The sequence below is a fragment of the Dromaius novaehollandiae genome, chromosome 1 (assembly GCF_036370855.1).
Source record: "Dromaius novaehollandiae isolate bDroNov1 chromosome 1, bDroNov1.hap1, whole genome shotgun sequence".
Classification (NCBI taxonomy): Eukaryota; Metazoa; Chordata; class Aves; order Casuariiformes; family Dromaiidae; genus Dromaius; species Dromaius novaehollandiae.
In genome coordinates, this window is record NC_088098.1 from 76,387,303 (window position 1) to 76,408,988 (window position 21,686).

Below are 21,686 nucleotides of genomic sequence, written 5' to 3' on the forward strand. Positions count from 1 at the left end.
TGTAGAAGACCAGCTGTTTTTGTATCTATAAAGCAATTTGCAGCCCACATATAGTAAGAATTCAACTTCTTGACATAAGGAACAATGACTTTTCTTTGATCTTTGAATAATGGAATTTTCAGAGAATTTTCTGCATGAAGTTATTGTTGGAGGTCTCAGAAAACCTGCCTTGAGGACATTTTTGGATCACGCCTGCTTCTCACTGCACTAAACTTGACAGATCTAAGAACTTCTTGGACATGAGTTGCTCTTCATATTTTGTAATAGCATTATTTCCTTGTATTCAGGAGGCACCCTTCCTTCTTTGTCCTCAGGTTTGCCAGCGACTATGCTATCTGCCACACAGATACTTTGAGAGCTAGTTTTTCATTCTGCAAACAGGTTTAGACTGGATAGTGGTGGGGAAAAAATGTGAATAATATGGAACTGGAAGTTGTGTGGCAAGCGTTAGATGCTTACACACACCCTCATTCATCTCCCGTTCCAGAGGTGGGGAAACTCGTAGCAGTCTTGATTGTTACTGGTGACATGAAGATGACCCTAGAAGTGAAGAAGATGTGCTTTGAGACAAGGGAGAGGGTTCTGGTATTTGGGAGGGACAGCAAGTCCAGCATCGAGGTGAGCAGCTCTTCGAAATCCTGCTGAGGGAAGTAGGACAATACAGAAGTCAAAGATATGCAGACTCATTCGTCTATCTCTGTTGGCTGTTGGAAACTTCTCTGAGGTTGGCAGCCTTGTGTACAGGTTGCCTTTCCAACTTCCTTACTACCCTTCAGTCTTTCCAGATGTTAGGGAACTGGAGACCACACCTATTCTGTGTCTTCTGCCAAAGATAAAGCTGTTGTCTTTGCTAAGCTCCCCTCACAAGTTTCTGCCTGCTCTATGATTAGGTGGTGGGTCTCACCTGTTATGGACTTAGGTAGATTAGAATGGATTCTCTTTCATGAAGGTGCCAAGTCACTTGGACAGGCCTCTGCCACGGAAGAGCTTGATTGCAGCTTGCTTGACTTTGATATGATAAAACCTCTCTCTCTGACACATGCTGGAAAAAATCAGTGTGTTAGAGGGAGACAATCTCTTTAGAAAGAACAAACTCAAACTTGTGGCATGTGATTTTAAGACAGATATGACAAAGGCATGATGTATGCAGGCAAAAGCATTAAAGATAAGCATCAATAAACTTCACATAACTAAGGAGAGTTAAGCAATGTGTGGTATGTAGAGTGCAATTTTTACTGTTTGAACCTAAAAGCTTTCAGATGCAAAACTCTACTACCAAGTACTCCTTGAAGGCTACAGATATAGTAAATAGGACTGCCAGAATACTGTGAAATACAAGGGTTTTGGGGGACAAAACAGCACTGGAAATGCTCATACACTGCACAAGTACTCAATGTTAGATGTACTTCTATTCCACTAATCTTGTCACAGAGTACAGATTAAGCTCTTCAGATGATTTTTCTCCTTAAAATAAAGAACTTCTTAGCTTACTTTGGATGTGAGTGTTTATTTTTAAGATTCAGTAATACACCAAAAGTTACACATTACAGTTCAGTGTAGAAATAGCAGTTCTCTTCCCCACCAAAAGCATCTGCTGCTTTCTCATTTGTGGCCAAAATAGAATACATCCTCTTCTAAGATTTCAGCATCTACTGCTCGGTTTCAGAGCAGACCTCTCAGCGATGACCACATTTGCTCCTAACCGACCACTTCCCTCTCCCTTCCCATCACACATCCGCATACATTCCATTAATCAAGTAATCCAGCCTTGTATAATGTCTCTTCTGAAGCGATTCGTGGACTTTCTTCCCCATCAGTGCAATAACTAATAACAAGAATATCACCCCAAAAAGTAAAGCTGCTACAAGGCTGCTTTTTTCTCCCAGCTGAACAACATCTTCCCGCCTCAGAAGGCCCTCCAGCAAGTATCTCCCTGAATCAGATGGCTCATAACCTTGACGGTTGTTTTGGAAAGCCGTGGGGGACTCATTATGAGACAGAGGGAAATCTGAAGAGAGGAAGGTGACATGGTTGGTGTCACTGGAAGAGACAGCTGCTGGTGCCCAAGGGGTGGCTGGCCTTCTCTGCCTTGGCTCAGTGCTGCCATTTGTGGTCACCCATGTGGCTGTAGCAGTAGAAGCAGAAGTCTGGGGGCCAGAAAGAGGAACATGAGTAGCAGCAATGCTGGCAGCTGGGCTGCCAAGTTCAGCTTTAGGCAGAAAGGTCACTGTAGTGGTGGTGAGGGCACCAGGTTTAGCAGCAGTTGGCAGAGAGTTCGTACTGGATTGCAGCCTGGTGACACTCGTAGGCAGAGGAGCGGCGGTGGTACTGCTGGGTTCAGGGACACTGGACTGAGTCGTGGGCAGTGAAGTGGAGGGATTTCCAGTTTGAACAGTGAAAGACACCTTTGTAGGCAGCAGGTTATTTACTTTCTGCCGTGGGGTGGAGTCTAAGCTCTCAGGATGTTTTGCCCCTTGGATGTTAGGCAAATCTATACGAAATTCACTACTGTCTATATGCTTAGCCACGTAGTTTGGGAGTTCAGCTGCTGGATGAAAGTCAGATTGTTGCAAAGTAGTGGTGTGATTCAGATGGCTTGTTGGACTGTGAGAAATAAAGGCTCCAACACCCAAAGACAAAGAGTACCCATTTTTGAAGGATGTATCCTCCAGAGGATGGCTGTCTAGAAACAGAAAGGAATACCGGTATTTAATTATTCAATCTATTTTTGACTACCACAGGCTTACTCTGATCATTTTTATTTCTTAGTAAAAGAGATACAAAGGGAGTCCAGAAAGTAACAGCTGATCAATCTGAGGCATCAAGATTGTCCTTTCTTTTAAAATATGCAGAGTGACTTTAAATGTGTCACAAGACCTCTCAACTTCAAACCTGGGCACATCAGACCCTGACTGCAGCTTTGTACATAATTCACCTGTGCAGAGCCATCATCCAAATTTGGTCGAGTTTTTTGCAATACGAGTATATTGCATGCAGACAGTGTTTATTCAGAGGTGAAAATCAGAGTGAGTAGGCCCATTGCATTTAATCCATTCTGAGTCTCTGCTGATAAAGAAGTAGATATTATCAACCTCACTTTTATTCATTAGACTTACATATTTCCACCAATATAATTATATACTCTCCTTTCTTGTAATATCTAAACACCCTGTGATTGTTGGATATAATTTAATTCACATACAAGAATTGTCTTATGATCAAAAGTAGCAATAATATCTTCATTTTATAGGCTGGGAACTGAGTGGAGAGAGGCTAAAGGACTTGCCAAAAGTCATGTGGGAAATCTGTGGAAGTCTAGGTGCCTTGATGAGAAGTCTCCTGAGCTTCAGGATCACCTGGAATAAGTATGTAAAAGTGCTTTACTCCAGTTCCATGCATGTGGCTGTATCATTCTGATATTTTATTACACAGACAAGGTGTCCCTGAGACATCTATTTACAGACAAGGTAGGAACGGTTCCCAATTTCTATGAGATTACTCCTTCCCAACTGTAACAAAATAGGTTATATTCCTGCAGCTTGTATACTACATGGCAGTGAACCAGGCCTGTATAGTTTACAAATACACTTCTGATCAAAGTACTTGGTGAATGAAGGATCTAAGATTGCTAGTTGAATGTTTTCCATAAAGCAAAGTGTTTTCCCTACATGTTACATGAATTTGCCACTGAAATAATTCAAGAATTTTAATGCCCTGCTTGGAGAATGTGAACAAATATTGCACAAGTTCCCAAAATGCCTGGTAAAGCAAATGAATTCCATTTTTCTGATACCATGGTAAAATATGCTTTTCAAATATAAATCCAGCCTTACTCAAAAGTTGTTGGAAAGACTGGCTAACCAGCATAGATCTTGTGCCCTTACTGTTATTGTCCAGCTGCCACAGGGTGCATTGAAAAGGTGACATGCTCTTGAGCAGTTCTGACTCTGACTCCTCTTTTTTATAGAAACAAAGAGGTTTGTTATCTGCCATGGAATTGAAATAACAAAAAAAATCTATGATATTTTCATGGTCCCTTCTCATTCAGCTCGGAACTCTTTCTTATCCAAAGGGATGGATTTATTTCAGTGTTATTTTACATGTAGAGAAGCCTATCTGGCTGCTGTTCTAATATATCTCCAAGCCTCCTGACTCCACGAGAAACTGAAGTGGGGGAAAGAAAAAAAAAAGGCAGTGCTTTAAACAAAAGCACAGCAACTTAACTTGAACCACACTAATTTTCATCATAAACTTCCAGCCAAGTACCAGCTAGTTAGCAAAGGAAGACCCTAAATGGACTTCAACCACATAGGCCGACTTACAGAAAAGCCACATTCTGATTTTAGAAAGTGACTTGAAATAACAAAATGCTCAGGCATTGCCTAATCAGAAACCGTATGGGCAAAGGCAGCTGAACTCTGGGCTGCTCCTGCAGTGCTGAACACATTTCCGCACCAGCGAGGAAGTGGCCGGTCAGTGCCACCGAGCCGGCCCCCACCTTGTTGCTTGTTCCCTGTTCCCAGGGTGCTCCCACGGACACTTTTCCCCCAGCAGAAGTCGCACATTTCAACAGAAAAAGTATGTAGTCTGACCAGGCAAGTCCCTTCCCTGGGGCTCAGTATCCCTATCTGTAAGACATGCATAACAATGCTTGGAAGATACAAGCCCCATACGGGAGCTGAGCACTGAGCATCGTTGCTACTCTGCAGCACTCAGATTAATTAATGTGACTGCCTGTGTTAACTAACTCCACTCTGTGTTTTCAGCATGAAGCATGGACCGTATGGTATTTGTTGTCTCCCTGTTAGACTATAAGCTCCCAAACGTGCTTGCTCAGAACTGCCACGTGTGAGGCAGGGCCGTGGTACTAGAACAGCTCTGCTTGTTGGTGAGAAAGAACAAGGCACGACACAAGCCACCCTTTAAAAAGACATAAAAAACACAATGGTCCTGCTGACACTCTCAAATAGTTTGTCCAAAACATAATGGTCCTGCTGATACTCTCAAATAGTTTGTCCAACAAACTGTATTAGAAACGAAACCTCAGGTTTTCCTTCTGAAAATAAACCTCTGAGCATACTTTGATGGAATCTGCCAGTCTTGCCTGGGTGACTTAATGGGGTGGAAAAGCCAAACTCCACAAAAGTACATGGACAGCAGAAACCAGAAGTGCTATTCCTTTTCCAGCAAGAGCTCTTTGCTACTAGAACCAGGAAATGCTTTACTTCACAAGTCATAGGTTGTTTCCATTAGTTAACAGGCTACAAGAATAGTTAAAAACAAAATGTCACTACTATATGCCTTCAGTATTTTAAGTTGCTTTCTTTATTACCAATAGTTTTATTCCTCACTTTTAGTTTGGGTTTCAGTGTAACCACATGCATATTCTCATTTGGAAAAACAAAGCTTGAAAGGGTTGTCAGTACTGACACCACGTGGTAGCTACCTTTGAAAGCTTATTATAGGAACATAATGTAAGTAAGCTAGCATAATCTCTCCATAATTCAATGCTCACAGAAGCCAAAAAATGCAAAATGAAAAACAGACAACACAGGCAATCAAGTTTTTAACTGAGCCATTACAGCATTTGCAGGACAAAAGCACAATTAAATTTCTTGTTTCTTTGTTTGCATCCCCTGCATTTGTCTGGGGGGGAAAGGGCTGGTGAAGGGAGTAGGTGTAATGATAATAATCTTACAGGTGTGCGACCCACTTGTTGTGCACCGCTCTTGCCCAATTCCTGTGTGATTGTGTCTGCACGAAATTATTTGGTAACATTATGCGAATAATCTTTCTACCTACCCCTACTCTTGCTCTATGCATAGTTCCTCTTGGAAAAGTGCGCTTTTTTAGTAAAAATTCAGCCTCTGGAAATACTAAATTTCTGCTCTCTCAAGCAGCCATGCTAAAACCACCTTATGAACCCTTGGCAGGACAGTCTAATTCTCCGTTTCTTATCCGAGGAGTTCAAACAGGTCTGGTGCAAGCTGATGTCAGCCAACAAGTAGAACTTATTATTCAAATGAGAAATTTGGGAGTGTGCAGCCCACATGCCATAAAGCTTTGAGTTTAGTCACTTTGCATCTGTGCTTCAGGTTCCCTAACTGGAAACAGAAAGTAAGTACTAATATAGCCAATTACTCACGAACATCACAGCGATGCTCTGAGGCTTGCCTAACGTTTCCTCAGTGTTTCTCCTTGTACATGCATGGTCTTCATCTGTGAAGTGTGAACCCTTTGAATATGCAGACAGCAGCAAGGTCATCATGTTTGTATTCCTTTCAGCAATACTCTTCAGCATTATGTAAAGGAAATTTTCCTCAAACAGAATATATCAAAACAGAAGGAGCTTCTTTTTGTTTTAAGCAAGGGAAAACTATGAGAAGTTGTGAATCTAATGCATGGGAATTTCGTAATGCTGAGGATGTTGTTACTCCAGCTGGGAAGCCGGGCCCATGCAGATGCTCCCTACACTCTCTCCTGTCCATTGCTCATAAGGCAAAAGAAAAACATTTTCCAATGTTTTGAGTGCTTCTTTTAAAACCTTTTGCTAAAAATGCAACCCCCAAACATCTGCTCGTTGCTGAAAAGTCACAAGTGCAAAAGCCATCTAGCATGGGGATCCGCAGCTTTTCCTTTGATTTACCTCTAGTTATCTTGTAGCTCACAAGTCCTATTGCTGGTTTCGTTGGACAGGACTCTGCGCTAGGGCAGTAAAACAGGTAGCAGTTCGGATGCATGCTTGTCCTTCGAGCATCGAAAATCATCAAGTTACACTTTTTGTCTCCTGCAAAAGATGATATATACATATTTCAGCAGCCATAACTTTTATAGCATCTTGATAATAGGCTGTACTCTGTTAACTTAAAATTTTCCTGGTGTGAGTAAGAGGAAAGCAACTCATGCATCACATTCCTACAGGAAAAGCAGCACAGGGACTGCAAAAGAATGGCCCAAAGCCAAGATACGAAGGGTCACCCCTTCCTCTTCCTGTACAAATGGACTCAGGGAAAAAATGTGATGAGTCTAAGCCTTCATCCGCCCCTCACCCAAGGGCAGTCTGCAGATCCTGCCACACCGGCACCACTTTATGTAGTATTTTTCTGGCTTACAAATCCTGATAAATAGGAAAAGCTCCTCATTATTACTTCTGGGGAGGGGAATTATTTATTCACTTCTCCCATCACATCTCAGGAGTCTCTTGGCTTGTACCTACTTTCTGGGTCATCCTTAACAGTCGTTTCTATTTGCTGCTGTACCTCACACTGCTCTAAGGGCTCGATGAAAAAAACAGCAGGCGCAGAGAAGGGCAAGCACTCCCATTTCTGGCTGAAATTAAATGAAGCACAACATGCCAGTTACTTTGTGATGTGTCTGCTAATTATGGTTTATACCTCTTGGAGGGTGGGGGTCTGAGAGCTTTTAGCCCTTAAAACTGCCCCTCTGTTTCTTTACTGCAATGAACATCAGGGGTCTGGCATTAAGATCTAGTATCACTGGCTAATACATTAAGCAAAACAGGAGAGCGGTCACAAGCAGTTAATATTCCTGGTCATTGATAGATTAGTGTTTCAGTGCTGAATACACAGAAGTGCCTTGTCCCTTCCCCTGGGGAAGCCACACCAGCCCAGATAAATTACAAGTGTTCCACAAGTAGTAATAGAAAATACCAAAGAGGAAAAGGTTACCTGAGAGTTTTTTTCCCAAGCAGCAAGCACGTATGCAAGCTTCTGGGGTTGAAGTATAAACTGGTTCTGTGCCCCTGACACCTTTGGAGAGAGCTAAGTTTATGTTGATGATGGTATTTTCCATTTTCTCTGCCGAACAGTCCCGACTTTGGGATGGTGCTGCTAGCAGAGAGGCGATTACTAGTAGGTGAGTCGGGCAGCAGCTGCTCCTGGGAGACATGGTGGCCGCGGCGGGTGCTCGCAGGTGTCGGGCTGGCGGCTACGCCGCGGGAGGAAACGAGGCTCAGGGCGCTCCTGACGGCGCAGGTACCAGGCTTTCCCCGGCCGAAAACAGGCCTTTGAAGCGAGCTTCCTGAAACTGTCCGCATAGGAAGCACACGCCGAGATTTTTTTCCCTCCGGAAAAGTTACGGAGCGGGGGCTGCACAGAGACGCATTTCGGGCGGCTTTTTGTCTCGCGGAAGCCCTCTCTGAGCCCTACGCGAAAGAGCGGCGGGCAGGGCAGCGCAGCCCCCGCCGCCGCGCACCTGCCCCCGCGGCGCCGCCTGCTCCCGCCGCCGCGTCCGGGAGGCGGCCCCGGCCCCGGCCCCGGCCCCGGCCCCGCGCTGCCCGGCCGGGGGGGCCCCGCCGCTGGGCCCGCAGCAGCAGCAGTGGCGGCGCCGCGCCGCAGGGGCGGGCGGGGGGCTATGCGGGGGTTGCTGCTGATCCGTGCGGGGCGCCCGGCTCGTTGTCCGCAGACGGTGCGTCTCGGCAAAAGAAAAAAAACTCTGCTAAAACTATTCATATTTATGGGGTTTTCTCTTTTTTTGGGGGGTGTGTCTTTTGTTGGTTTTTGTTTTTTACTTAAACCCATACATATTCTCCAAGTTACACCCACTTGTTGAGGCTGTAACGAAAGCAATCGGTATGCATATCCCGCATGCTGTGCACATGACACTGTACGGTGCATATTCTATGTGTACATGTAGGTGCACATATTTGAATGCATGCGTAAGCATTGACTTTGCTACCTGAGTGAGCCAGTTCAAATCATTGCGAAGTTAAGCGCGTGGTGTTTGCTGAGCGGGAGTCGTCTGTACATGCCTATCCGCTTGGAGTTCAGATTGACATCGTAGGCATGCTTTTCTGGACTGCCTTACCTCAGTTGTTTGCTTCAATAATGCTTGGAAATTTTCCATTCCTTTATTTATTTTTTATTTATTTATTTTTAGGACAGAGTTTAGGAGTAAAAGCAGCCCAGAGAGTAAGGAGTGTGAGGAATGAGAGGACTGTTAAACATATTCTTTCTTCTTCTGGTATCTCATGCTCCATGGTAGTTTGAGTAAGTCGCTCTCAGTGTTGCACACAACTGTGTTCTGATCACCTTGATAATGTCAAGGTCATAGACTTAATCTGGCAAGTTTAATATGCTTTGCACCTTGCAGAGCACCAGCAATTTGTAGGAGTTGCCTGTAAGTGAAAGGAATTTTCCTTTTAGGGGTGGTCCATTACAAGACGAAATACCAAAGTGCAGGTTATTTTACATACTGTAGCTTTATAATGGTTAGCGTAGAATAAAGAAAATAGGGACCCTGGTCCTGTCCCTTGCAGAGACCTGCTGTATAAGTTAAGGAAAGGCGCAGAAACCTCATCCATCTGACCTGGATGTCAAGTAAGATTGCTTGCTTCTCGGAGGCGTGCCAGAGATCCCCCGCAGGAATGGGTGTAGCCCTGGTGGCAGCAGCACGTCCTGCTTCATGCTGACCTGCTGCCTGCTGTGCCCTGTCCCAGGTGATGGGCCTGTGCCAAGGAAGGGGTGGCTGATTGATTCTTCATGCCCCATCAGTCCCTGTCTCCTTTGCTAAGGCAGCTGGGAGCTGGCTTTTATATAGACATGTGTGCTGTAAGAGCTAGGCTGGAGCCACCATCTCATTGCACATAAAAGGGACAATTTTGACCAATTCCTAATGCTTTGTTGTGATTCTTACATTCTTGCTGCTTTTCTGAAGTTTTCAGCTGCTAGTAATATAGGAGCACATAAGGATCTTGGCTTTTGTGTTTGTGTGTGTGTGTGTGTGTGTGTGTGTGTGAAAATGGGTATTTCTGGAGCTGCAGATTTTGGTAGCCACATTTCCCTTTTCTGGTAAACTTGGTAAACTGGTGAAATTATTTTCTCTGTTTAAAAAAAACTGTAAAAGAATGTGAACACTTAAAAATGTCACACATTAACCCTATCACACAGTGCATGAACCATGGGAATGAATATTAAAAGCAAGCACAAATATTACCTGGGCTGTGCATTAGGCAAGACCCTTACCATCTCCTGAGTTGGAAGAAGCTCAAAAAAGCCCCTTATGTTGCTTGAGCCTTGGTAATACTGTGTCAGATTTATATATTCTCATGTAGATATATGTACAGCTGTATACTCTGTGTAGTTTCAAGTACAGTAACTTAGGTACGAGTGGCAGGACACCAGAGAAGACTTGTTTTCTGGCTGCATTAGAGGCAAAATAAATAATTCATTTACACAACTGATACAATACACCTGTATTTTAATAACATGTTCAGTGATAAAACTCCACATGACAGACACATACATTGACCGATAGGTAAGCTGAAAACTTTTCCGGGGTGGTGACATACACAAAGTCACACTTTCACAACAATAAGTGGAAGCACTTCAGAGAGGAGCAAAGTGTACATTACAAATGATTATCTAGAGGTGGAAGTGAAGTTAACTGAAGTTAATTGTGCTGATCCAATGGAGCTAATTTTAAAATTTGTCTGAGCTTGATAGATGATGTCAAATGACATTATGACAAGCACCGGTCAGGTTCTAATCCTGCACGCATCACGTATCTTCATCTGTACACAGTGCAAGTCATTCCTGAAAAGCCACTGAGACTACTCATGGGTGTGATTTAAATCACCTATGTGAATATTTGCAGATACAGAGCTCAAGACTGTAAACTGAATTGGGCCAACAATAATTTATTTTTCAAAAAAAAAATTTACCTTGCATTGAAACTATTTAAGATTGTTCTTTTAGCAGGAATTAAGCAGCTGTTCCGGTAGTTGAAAGAAAGACCTAGCATTATTAGGGCACAAAGCCACGTGGAGCAGGTTACCACTGTGCAAAGTGGTGTTGGATTGGGGTTTTCCTCCCTGTAGCCTTCATCTGAGTAGCAGCGAACGTGCAGTTCCTGCAAGGTAGAAGGATCATTTCTATGTTAAATTAAATCTCGGCAGGAAGCAGTAAAGGCAGCCAAGAGAGATAATGCCGAGTTCAATGCAGAGCTTGCAAAGAGGCGCTGCGTTATGTCTATAGACAATCCTTTTTTTCAAGGGTTGGGAATTGAAGATTCGTGAGGGAACAGAGTCGGGGACAACCATCCGGCTTTACTACCGATTTGATTGCCAGGTACAAAAGCGGTAAGTCTAAAGCCTCAAAGTACATTTCCTTCTCCTCTTACTGCTTCTCTTCTCTTCACCCAAGTGTCTGGTGAGCTTTTGGTCTGGGTGGCTGTTATCTCATTTCTGCCACCATGGTAAACGCAGACGGCTATTTCCTGCCTGTTATTAGCCATCTGGTTATCTAGCACAGACAAAGGCACTTCAGTTTTCAGAAGGCGGTGCTGTACTCCGGCTCCTAAGTGCAAAAAAGCAAACAAACCAACCCCACCCCACAAAAAGTCATTATAGGACTCTGTCGATTGCACATTTTTATTAGGGTTGCGGGCCCTAACGCTTTGCGTTAAATCCTACGGGCGAAAAAACCTGACGTTCATAATTGATTAATATAACTAAACAACGAGATCGCCACCTCTCCATCCCCGCTGCCCGGAGTGGGGCCACCGTCAGGGAGCAGCCGCAGAGCGCTGGCCCTTTAAGGGAAGCACCGCCCCTTTAGGGGAAGCCCCGCCCCCTTAAGGAAGCCACGCCTCCTTCAGGGAAACCCGCCCCTTTAAGGGAATCTCCGCCCCCCAGTGGGCGGGGTGCGGCCTCGCGGTGACCCGGGCGCAGACGCCGTTGCCGCCGCCGGAAGTGCCGTGTGCGGTTGGCGCTGGCGGCCGCGGCGCGGCAGAGCTGGGGCTGCCGCGGGGAGGGCAGCTGAGCTCCCGGGGCGGCCGGCGGCGACGGCCATGGGAGCCGAGCAGAGCGCGGAGTCCGAGGGCCGCACCGGCGAGCCGGGCGCCGCAGGTCGGTGGCGGCCGCCGGGCCGGGGGCGGTGGGGCAGGAGTCGGTGCCGCCGACGCCTGGGGGTTCCGGGAGGGGGAAGCTGGTGGTGAAGCAGCAGGGATGAGAGGGAGAGAAGTTCCCGTCTGCCGCATCCCTGCGTGCTTGTGACCTATGGGGGACACGGAAAAACACGTTTGGGGGAAGGGGAAGCTTGGGAAGCAAATAGACACAAATCAGAGCACTGTCAGGCTTCCTATTTTTAGCTGTGGTGCCTGCTGGTCGGGTGCAGAGGGCAGGGTGCAGGAGCGCAAACCTTGGTGTAACAAGTAGCAAGGAGGGTATCAGCAGTGCAGACCTTTTGTATGAGGGTCTCTCCTGTGAACAGTAAAAAAAACCACAGTGGTGAAATGAGTGTCCCCGAATATATTTGCAGTTAAACTGATGAGCTGAGGCTTTCTTGGAAAGGTAGCTAAGCATGTAAAAGGGGCTGATTAGGGTGGGGTGCTGGCAAATGGGGTTGTGTAGTTTTTGCTTTCTACCCTCTTCGTTAAAACAGGACCACATCAGACCATCTCTACAGTGAGGAGAAGGCAATGCGTGTTTAATCAGCTGTCTGGTACCTGATTTTTTAAAAAACTTTTGCTGAACTTAATATGTTACCAGAGAGAGCAGGAGAAAGGGAGAATCAGTGACCTGAGAGATGCTCTTATACTGCAGGAAGCATACCTTTGCTGTGTTAAATGTGGTTACATTCTCTTTGGGTCAAATTCTGATGGAATCCGCATCCTAGGAATTTGTTTGATTCTTTTTCTTTCCCGTATTCTTCCAGCATCTCCCTCACCAGCCAAGCAACGAGCAAAAATGGATGACATTGTGGTAGTAGCCCCAGGAACACAGTCTTCCCGTAACGTGAGCAACGATCCAGATGTCATTAAACTGCAGGAGATCCCAACTTTCCAGCCCCTTTTAAAAGGTAAGTGAGTATTCTTCCTCTGGTTTTAAAGGCCCATTTTTCTGTCTGATGGAGTATGTGCTTTGTGTATACTGAGTTTCCAACTGAAGTTCATACATCTGTCCATTTTTTGCTCTTGCCACATCTGTTTTAAACCTTACTTCCTTTCGTTTTTATGTAATTATGCCTGGCCCCCTAAGTGGTGGGTGAACTAGTCTAGAGGTGTGCCAGTAATGTTCTTGGAGGTAGGACCATTTGCAATGGGATTGGATCAGCCCCAGGTGTGCCAGTTTGCCCTGCACCACTGGTGTGAAAGACTGATGAGATGTGCTGTGTTACATCCTAATATATAATGGGGAGTTTCATGTTCTGGTGTAGGCTCTCCAAAATCTCTGTGTGTTACTACCTCAGAGTCATGGCTGTGCGTGTATGATTTCAGTTAAGCTTGAAAATAAGTTTTATTGTTGTGGCTTCCAACTTGCAACGGTTTCTGTTCCTGTTTTGGAAGGAGAGGAAAAAAAAAAGAGGCTTGGGTGGGGGAGCATCCTCAAGCGCAATGTTGACAGCCTCTATTTCTATCAGTGGATCTCTTAGATTCCAGCTGGGTGTCTTGCACACACTCGCTCTCCTGGGTGCATGCACTCGCTCTCTTTTCCTCCCTGTTTTTATTCTTTATTCCCTGCTCCATCTGTTGTCTCTCCTATTCTGTTCCAAGTGAAGTGAAGCTTTAAATCACAGTTGTCTAGCCTGCTGTGTACCAAACTCACTCATGCACATTGTGGCCTGGCTCTTTTCTGGAGCCTGCGTAGCCTCTTCCTTGTTTGAAAGTCTCTTGGGGGGAAGATATCTGGAGCAGCCTGCAGGAACTGCACTGATAGTAAGAGTGTGCTTCTAACCTCCTCCATTCCCTGGAGCAGTGTGTATCTGCACACTTGTGTGCATATGCTCTGTAGCAGGCACTCTGAGCCAGTGTTTTCTGAAGGTTTTAGGCCTACTGCACATATGTGCATTAGCCGTACCACCTGCTCATGTCTTACGGACCTGCTGTTCCAGTGAGGAGAATGATGTTTAGCTCTCCCCTGCAACTAGAAGAAATTACATGGGTTTATGCAGCCGAGGGGTTGGACGCTACTGCTTGGGGTGTCACTGATCCATGCATGACTGCTGGGAAGGTGTGGCAGCCACTTTGCCCTGCGAGCATCACTAGCTATGGTGTAACCTCTCTTTTTAGACAGGGACTCTTTTCTCTATTCTTTTATACTGTGCCTATTGCATGAGGATCCTGGAACACAAGTAGAACTTGTAGGCAGTATGAAAGACTAATGAGCCAAATAACTGTCATTTTATTGGGTATGGCCAGACAGGGATTTAGAGCCTTGCAGCACTGACAGTGCTGTTTGCAACAGATGGAGCTGAAAGACTGTAAGGGAATGAGGGAAGAACTGAGTAGGAGAAAGGTATAAATCTGGATGTATTTGGGGCTAGTACTGGTGTCCCCCTTGACAGGAGTGCATGTGTTGCTTGTAGAGATTGTTGCGACATTGCAGTCTGGAAAGAAAGAAAGGGGAAAAAAAACCTTACTTGATTTATTCCAGACACTACTTCTACCATTTAAAGTCTGTCTAAGACTGTTGAGGTTTGCATGATGTTCATGTCAGCAGCTGGCTGGGTCATAAACAGTGGGCAGAACTTGCTTTTTGCCAGAATTTGAATGCACGAGGCAGGGAACAGAACCAGGATCTCACCAGTGGTAGTTGGGAGTGTAAATACTACAACCCAAATCTAAAGGAAGTAAGAGTTCTTGCTCAGGAGGATGCTATGCTAGCTACGTATGCCTGTGATACAGGGAGGCAATTCCTGGTGTCATAGCTAAGAAGCTCTGTCAGAACTGGAGTCAACTGAGTCCTGGAAGGACTTGTTATCTTGGATTGTATGCCTGTGAGAGCTGGAGGGGATGAAGATGACAATGAGGGAGTAAATAGGAAAGAACGATGGTGCTGGTGAATGGAAGAGGAAGCAGCCCTGAATAGGGGCACAGGAGAGGTAGAAGGCAGTGATCCCAGGTTAGGAATTAGATGGCATCTGAGAGCAAATTTAGAAATCTCATTAACAGCTGGCACTGAGATTGCTGTGTATGTGTAAGAGTGATGACAAAGAGTTTCAGTTACACCCAGCCTCTAATCATGGTAAGCCAAATCTGTGTTGTACAGGAACTACAGAAGTCCTGGGAAGCAGGGCTGGTAATAGCTCCCAGTGGCAGTGTTCCTGCGTGGGTGGTTGAGAAGTAAGGATACAGTGCTTGATGGGAAGTGAGGAAGAAGAGGGTAACAACAGGCTTGTGGCTGAGATAGAAAGGTTGGGGGGCACTGGCTTAGATCACAAGACCAGGCCTTTTACTCCTAAATACGCATGTGTTAAGTTGTTTGCGGGGAAGTCCTCTGGTCACTGAGTTGTTTCTCTGGTATTGTTTCTGACCTGAAGCAGTGTAGCAACGTATGGGTGACAGCTTCTTTTCTACTTCTGTCACTTGTCCTAATAAGAGAGTCTCTTTCCTTACGAGTCTCTTGGTATACGATGACATCTGGTGACTGCTGGAGGGTATTGCATTCTCAGTTGCGTTGCCTATGTGAACTGCTTCCTCTGCCTCAAATACTTTACTGCTACTTACTCAACAAGACTGATATGTGATGTTCACTACAGAAAGCAGCATGGTCTATGGAGTGTGTTGAGTCTTGAGAGACCCCAGATCTGCCACAGTCCTGCTTGAGAAGTTGTCCAGTTTTGGACTGATCTCTTCTCTATATTCTTCAAATGAAAGATCCTGTTCCTGAAATGGATGAAGAAGGATACTAGAGGTTTGTTTTTTTTTTTAAGGAGTTAATCCTAAAAGCTTATGTCTTATGGTCTACCAGCTTGAACTCAAGTCATGAACTCATGTGGGCTTCATTAGTCTTCAGTTTCTTCTTAGCTAAGCAAAGCCAAGGCAATTTATTTTATTTTTGAGTCTTGGAAGCCTAATGGTTAAATTAATACGGCGTATGATCATGAAGGGACCACATGATTTTAAGAGCCAGAGCATGTAAGAGCCAAAGCACTGCTCTCCTAGCCATTTTGAGTTGAGCTTTCTGTGATCAATGAAACTGGAGGTCTTTATTGCTGTACGCCATATAAGAAAATGGCAGTGTCATGTCTGTTATATCTTTCACATTAGGTTTTTCTTGACTCCTGTAACAAAAACTGCACCTCAGAGGTAGAGCTATGATTTTGTACAGTCCTTCTGAATGATATCTGCCTTCTCTAAACTTTTGTTTTGGTGACTCATCATGCATAATAAGCAATGTTTGAGAGGTCCAAGTTTAGGCATCTATTGATACCAGTGTTTGAACCTGTCAAACATCTCTGTTCTGTGGGGTATGCACTACTGTCTTGTAGTGCTTATGCAGCACCTAGTACGATAACTCTAAGACTGGGGTGTCTTTTGTATGCAAAGGAATGTTTTTTTTTCAGTGGTATATTCATGCAAGGAGAGTGTCCCCTACACAATGGGCTTAGGGAAGCTTGTTTTGCCATTTACAAATATGAGGTCCCAATTCCATCCAACCTGACAGGAGAGAAAAGTACCCTTAGTCCTGGGAATAAGTGTCTGATGAGCTCCAGTAATTGCTATGTACTTGGAGGGGGGAAGTTATGTATGTATATATTCCGAATGCAAAAACCCTTTTCCAGTTGAAATGTTAGCAAAGAACTTCACTACTTGACGAAGCAAGAGTTGATTTTTTTTTTTTTTTGAAGTTGTGAGGAAAGTGTAGAACTGAAACTCCTGAAAGCAACAGGAAGTCCCCAACCTTCTCCCTGGCATGTAATGATGCTCTTTACTTATGGGCAAGCATTCCCTACAGAGACGACTTTGCAAGTGAGATAGAAAAAATGTGATTTGCTGTTCTCTTTCCTTTATGCTTTTTCATGGGGACGTTTGTGTGAAAATTAAGCTTCTGTCTGTTCAGTGTCCTGGATTCCTGCAATGTGTTCATTGTGTGAAGTTGTAACCAACTGTGTATAAAATCAAAGTCATCTTCTGTGAGTTGTAGGGAAAAGTGGTATTTTACACATGGAAGATTCTGGGTTTTTCTTCCCTGTGGAATTTTTCCTGGTAATTAGAACAGGATGAGTGGCATAAGGGATTAAACATTGTTACGAAGCTTCCCAAAAGCTTTTTGAAGAGTGTTTACGTTATAATTTTGTGTTGTGAAAACAGAATGAGTATTGGATTCCTCCAGAGGGCATCATCATCTTGCTCAAGCTGCGCAAAAGGCTGACATCTCTCTCTCTAGTAGCAGCAAAACATTGTGGTAAACAGAAAAGACAGATACATATTAAAAAAAAATTAATGAATGTTAGTGATGTATAAGGAACTGTTCAAGATCTAGTCATCCAACTACAAATATAATTCCTATCTTATGCAAAGGTCTGCAACACCTAAGAGGGCTCCATTTTGTGCAGCTATCCTGTAAGTAGCATGCTCTGGACTTCCCGAAACAAAATCTCATGGCTTTTTGAAAAAAAAACAACAAAATTGATATCCATCTGAGACTGTATTTTCCTAGGAGAAACTTCCGTTGCCAATGGATTAAATGCAAAGCAAAAGGTTCCAAAGTTTGTATTAAAAGAAAAGTCTTGTTATTTCACAGCTACTTAGCAGAAGCTATGTTGCAAAGGTTTTAGGCTTCATCCATGATTTCTGACAATATTTAACTTCAGATTTTAGCATCTGTTTTGGTAACATGAGATACAAGAGGATGTGTTAGAGAAATGGACTTGTCTGTATGATGGTGACCGAAACACTTTCAAGCAGTGGTTCTTTTTCCAGGCTTGTATCTAGAATAGAAACTTGAAAGAAACAAAGTCTGTATTTGTTCTTATGGAGGCTTCATTTTGGAAGTAACGTTGTTCCAACTTATGGCTAGGGTTTTGAACTGGTAAAAGGTCTTCAGGGTTAAGAAGCAAAGGAAATGGAGTTCACTGCCTTATTGCAAAGACGCTGGGTGGGCAACGCAAGCGTATGCATTGCTATGCCTCTGCCCCTGTCCCCTTAGGGTTTTGGGAAGTTTGCTCTCTCTTCTCATTTTGTGGTTCTTCTGATCATCTCAGTTGTATTGGGAACATGTACTTATTGACTGCCTGACAAAAGGTGCCAAACAGGCATGGAGTGGCAGTGACTTTATGTATCTACTGGCTAAGCTCTCTCAGTTTTTAACCTTGGAGTATGTATCTTATTTCCAAATCCTCTAAACGATGAGTCCGACTGATGTTACTGGGCTGCTTGTGTTTATTAAAAGATTTGCAGAATCTGACCTGTTCTTTGAAAGGGGAATGTTCTAGCAGATGGCCTCTATGCTTTATTGAAAGACACCTGTGGGAAATCTGAACACCAAGATGTTCTAGTAGCCCATGGCTTACATAGAAAATGGCAGCTTTCAAATTGCATTCTGTTTGTTAAAATTCTATGTAACAGACAGGTACGAAAAAGAAGGTTATGCTTGTTTCACAGACCAGCTGTCCACACCGTGCAAGAATGACTCTCAGCTTTTTGTATTTGATGCTTACTGTGCATTGAACGTCCAGTTGGACAGAGGAAGGAAATAGTGCTGAATATGTGACCATATTCTGAGGTTGTGCTTTGATGTTGCATCAAAGGCAATTTACCTGTGTGCTCCTGTCAAAAAGGGTAATCCAATTCTCCGTGCTCAGCTGCATGCTTCTGCTGCTTCACTCATGTCAGCGTTGGTTCTTGTCTGCGCCCAAGATGAGCCATTTCAGGAAACTAAACCAACAGAAGATTTCACATAGGGGTATGTGTATGAAATTTAAACTCAGCTTTCTGTAGGCTCAGTTCCCTGAATTGCATGATCACAGGAACAAACAGGTGTCAGTGCCACCCAGCGGAAGGCAAAGAAATGGCCATCCATCCATAGGATGTGAGTAACTGACACTAGAAGAGGTCTGATATGCAGTTATATTGACTTTTTTTTAAGCTGTAACATCACTTACAACCTAGGCTGGGGTTCCACCCTGACTGCTGATCTAACAGTTGGCTGTCATGGTCCAACACTCCTTTGCTTTTCTTCTGAGGTGTTTCAATATGTTAAAACTGGCAGAGAACTAGTCATTTTTCTGCTTTTATTGGGTTAGTCTTCTCCTGGGTTAGCACACTGAAGCAACTCAGTGTGGGGTCAGAGAAGTGCTGGATCTGTTGCAAAAAATGTGCAATGCACAGGGGGAGAGCAGCTTGGCGTTAGTCTGGCTAAGGTTGCAGTGGAGTTACAGACCTTATTTCCATTAAAGTACTGTTAAATCAGACCATCTATATAACATTTGGCCAAATTAACCCATGCTAATATTGCCAAGGCTTTCTTCATGTGAGGGGAGATTTATTCAAGGAAAGGCGTATTTACTTTCTGCAGATGCAAAGAAGTTTTCTTAAATTTAATCTGTACCTTGAATTTTAAAAGCATTAATCTACATTAAAAGATATGACTGCCTAGAAAATTGGTAAAAATCCCATGAATTATAACATAAAACCCGTTCTTCATCTGTGAATGCCTTTCATGCTATTTGCATAGGACCCATAAAATAAACTGTCTGAAATATGGATTGTAAATTATGAAGATAACTGGCAATTTTCTTCTAGATGCCTTTGTCCTAATAGGCCCAAACTGAGACAACTTAAAAGAAGGCTTGTTTTTCAGAAAGTTTTGAGTTCTGTTCTGTTGAAATGTGGGCTTCGTTAAGCATCTCAAATGAAGTGTTCAGAACCATTTGTTACTTGAAAACTGCTGATTTTACAGGAACCTTGTCAGCTTCCACAAGGGTGAAGCATGTTTGTTTCCTTTAATGGTCAAAGCAGTCAAACTTAGAAGTTTTTATCCTACTCTTCTATAATACATGACAGATTGAAGCATTAAGAGTTTGAATGTAGGTGCAAGGGAAGACAGTATAAGAAAGGCTTAATAACCCTTTGCTCCTACGCTTAATAAGTTGATGCACTAAAGCACAATGCTATACTTTTGCATCTGTTGTAAATGGGTTCAGCTCTACTAATTATAAGTGAGCATTGTAACTGCAATGTAATTAAACTTGACTTCAGGCTGTTTCCTGAAATTTTATTCTTTGTACTCTGCTCTCCCGTTCAAATGTCTTTCTGCTCTCCCGTTCAAATGTCTTTAAACAAAGAATAAGCTTGAAAAAGTTAGGCTGAGGAGGCTCTGTGTTTACTATCTGAATTTTAGTATGTGAAAATAAAGGCCTTCAAAGGGCAACAGTTTCCGTGGCCCTGAGGATGAGGCTGCATGAGATGGCTGAGATGATCCTAGCGGTTTGCTGTTGTTGCTGTTGCTTTCTAGTTGCCTGTGCTTTTGGTCACATGGATGTGCTCCTTCCGTCATTCTGGCTCTTGCACTTTTGGGGCTCTTTGGGCTTTCCACTTTGCTAGCCCAGCAGAAGACTTCTCTTTTTCCGTGGTTAGTTTCATGCCATGCTGGTGACTGGAGCTGGTTCGCAGGAGAGATCAGTGAGTGCTAGAACTGGTGCACAGTAACTGGCTGGAGAGGAGAGGGAGGCGAGGCCCAGAGTACAGGATCCCCTCTTCAGTAGCAGCCTGTTAAATCATCTCAAGTTGTCTCTGGTAATGTCACTATGTTTCGATACTATGTTAGTAATGTTGTTGGAAGAATCAACTTAAATGTTGTCTGTTCATTCTGTAGCAAGTAATAGTATCCTGCAGAGGACTCTACCATGTGGGCAGTGAAGTAGCTGCTCAGTTTTGTAAGATGTGATTCATCTCTTCCCCGGATGTGTCTGGATTGTCTGTCCAAAGTGGTAGTTTCTCAACACATCTCTTCAGTGCGAGTCTGGATTTAGCTGGAGAACTAGGTCTGTAGAGGGGGCCTTCTGTATTAACACCGTAGTTGTGCTTCACTTCCTTTTGGTAGTAGTTTGGGTTTCTACAGGGTGGCAGACTATTCCCTGCTGCTGGTACTGTATTAGGGAAAATATTTCCTCCAAATTTAGGAAGATACACTCATGCCCAGATGGTAGCTTAGGTGAACAAACACAGACTTATAAAAAGAAAACTGGAATCTGTTCTTTGTGTCTGGCAGACACCCTGTGGCGGCTTCTTTGCTGATCCATTTGGTTGAGTAGCCTGATGACAAATACCTTTTTGATGTGCTGAGTTTGAAGTCCTGTGCTGCGGTCCATCAGGACTGCTCTCTGGGTGGTGATGTGGAGAGGACTGTGATACTCTTCTAGATGGATGTTCCTGCACCTTTCAAATAAAGCACTTGTAACTAAAACACCCCCTTCAGTAATTCAAAACAAACCAATGGTAACCAATCCCCTGTAAATATCAGCAATTGTTTTGTGCAGCCATCTTCCTTGCCCTTCCCCTCTCATTTGGAGAGTTGAACCTACAGTTGTTCTGAGTGCAGTCGCCAATGTGAGGGTAGCTTCCCTTGGAAGCATCGGTGGTGCTGAGTGGTTCAGGATGCCTCATAAATGCCATGAAGCAGCTGAAGGTAGACTTGTGATTATGTAGAAACAACTCAACAGCCCCCTTCTTGTGTTCTAAATTATCTGTGGAGGAAATATTAATTAAAATATTCATTTTTATGCTAGATATTTAATTGTCAAAGTTGTTGATCCCTGCTTAGCCTGTTGAGCAGTATATATAACATTCTTGTACTTGTTTTTTGTCTACTTGCTGGCAGCCTTAGGCTGGTTCTCTGCAAACTCTGTTGAGAGTAGGGATCATTTCTGTGCATGAGGCAATGTGCTGATATGTAGCTGGTGGCTGTCGCTCATGAGCAATTTTGCTATGGGTCCTGTGCCGAG

General features: G+C 43.9%; 2 protein-coding genes across 2 annotated transcripts in view; one reads left to right on the forward strand and one right to left on the reverse strand.

Annotated features, from left to right (window-relative positions):
* Positions 1-1,487: 1,487 nt before the first annotated feature.
* MANSC1 (MANSC domain containing 1) lies at positions 1,488-8,440 on the reverse strand. Its single transcript, XM_026113991.2, has 3 exons — positions 7,689-8,440; positions 6,647-6,787; positions 1,488-2,683 (listed from the first exon to the last, which is right to left on the reverse strand). The coding sequence occupies exons 1-3, from the start codon at positions 7,906-7,908 to the stop codon at positions 1,728-1,730; spliced, it is 1,317 nt and encodes a 438-aa protein (XP_025969776.1). The 5' UTR covers positions 7,909-8,440; the 3' UTR covers positions 1,488-1,727.
* Positions 8,441-11,656: 3,216 nt separating this feature from the next.
* Positions 11,657-21,686, forward strand: part of BORCS5 (BLOC-1 related complex subunit 5) — a 76,675-nt gene continuing 66,645 nt past the window's right edge. Inside the window, exons 1-2 of the mRNA XM_026114082.2 lie at positions 11,657-11,866; positions 12,675-12,818. Coding sequence (XP_025969867.1) covers positions 11,809-11,866; positions 12,675-12,818 — 202 coding nt within the window. The 5' untranslated portion in view covers positions 11,657-11,808. The remainder of the gene's footprint in view (positions 11,867-12,674; positions 12,819-21,686) is intronic.

What these genes read in the sequence shown, in the direction of transcription:
- MANSC1 (XM_026113991.2), bottom strand. Translation starts at nt 7,908, where the DNA reads ATGTCTCCCAGGAGCAGCTGCTGCCCGACTCACCTACTAGTAATCGCC. An exon ending in CTTGGGAAAAAAACTCTCAG is followed by an intron (nt 6,788 to 7,688) that starts GTAACCTTTTCC and finishes CATCTTTTGCAG; the next exon opens with GAGACAAAAAGTGTAACTTG. An exon ending in GAGCTACAAGATAACTAGAG is followed by an intron (nt 2,684 to 6,646) that starts GTAAATCAAAGG and finishes TTCTGTTTCTAG; the next exon opens with ACAGCCATCCTCTGGAGGAT.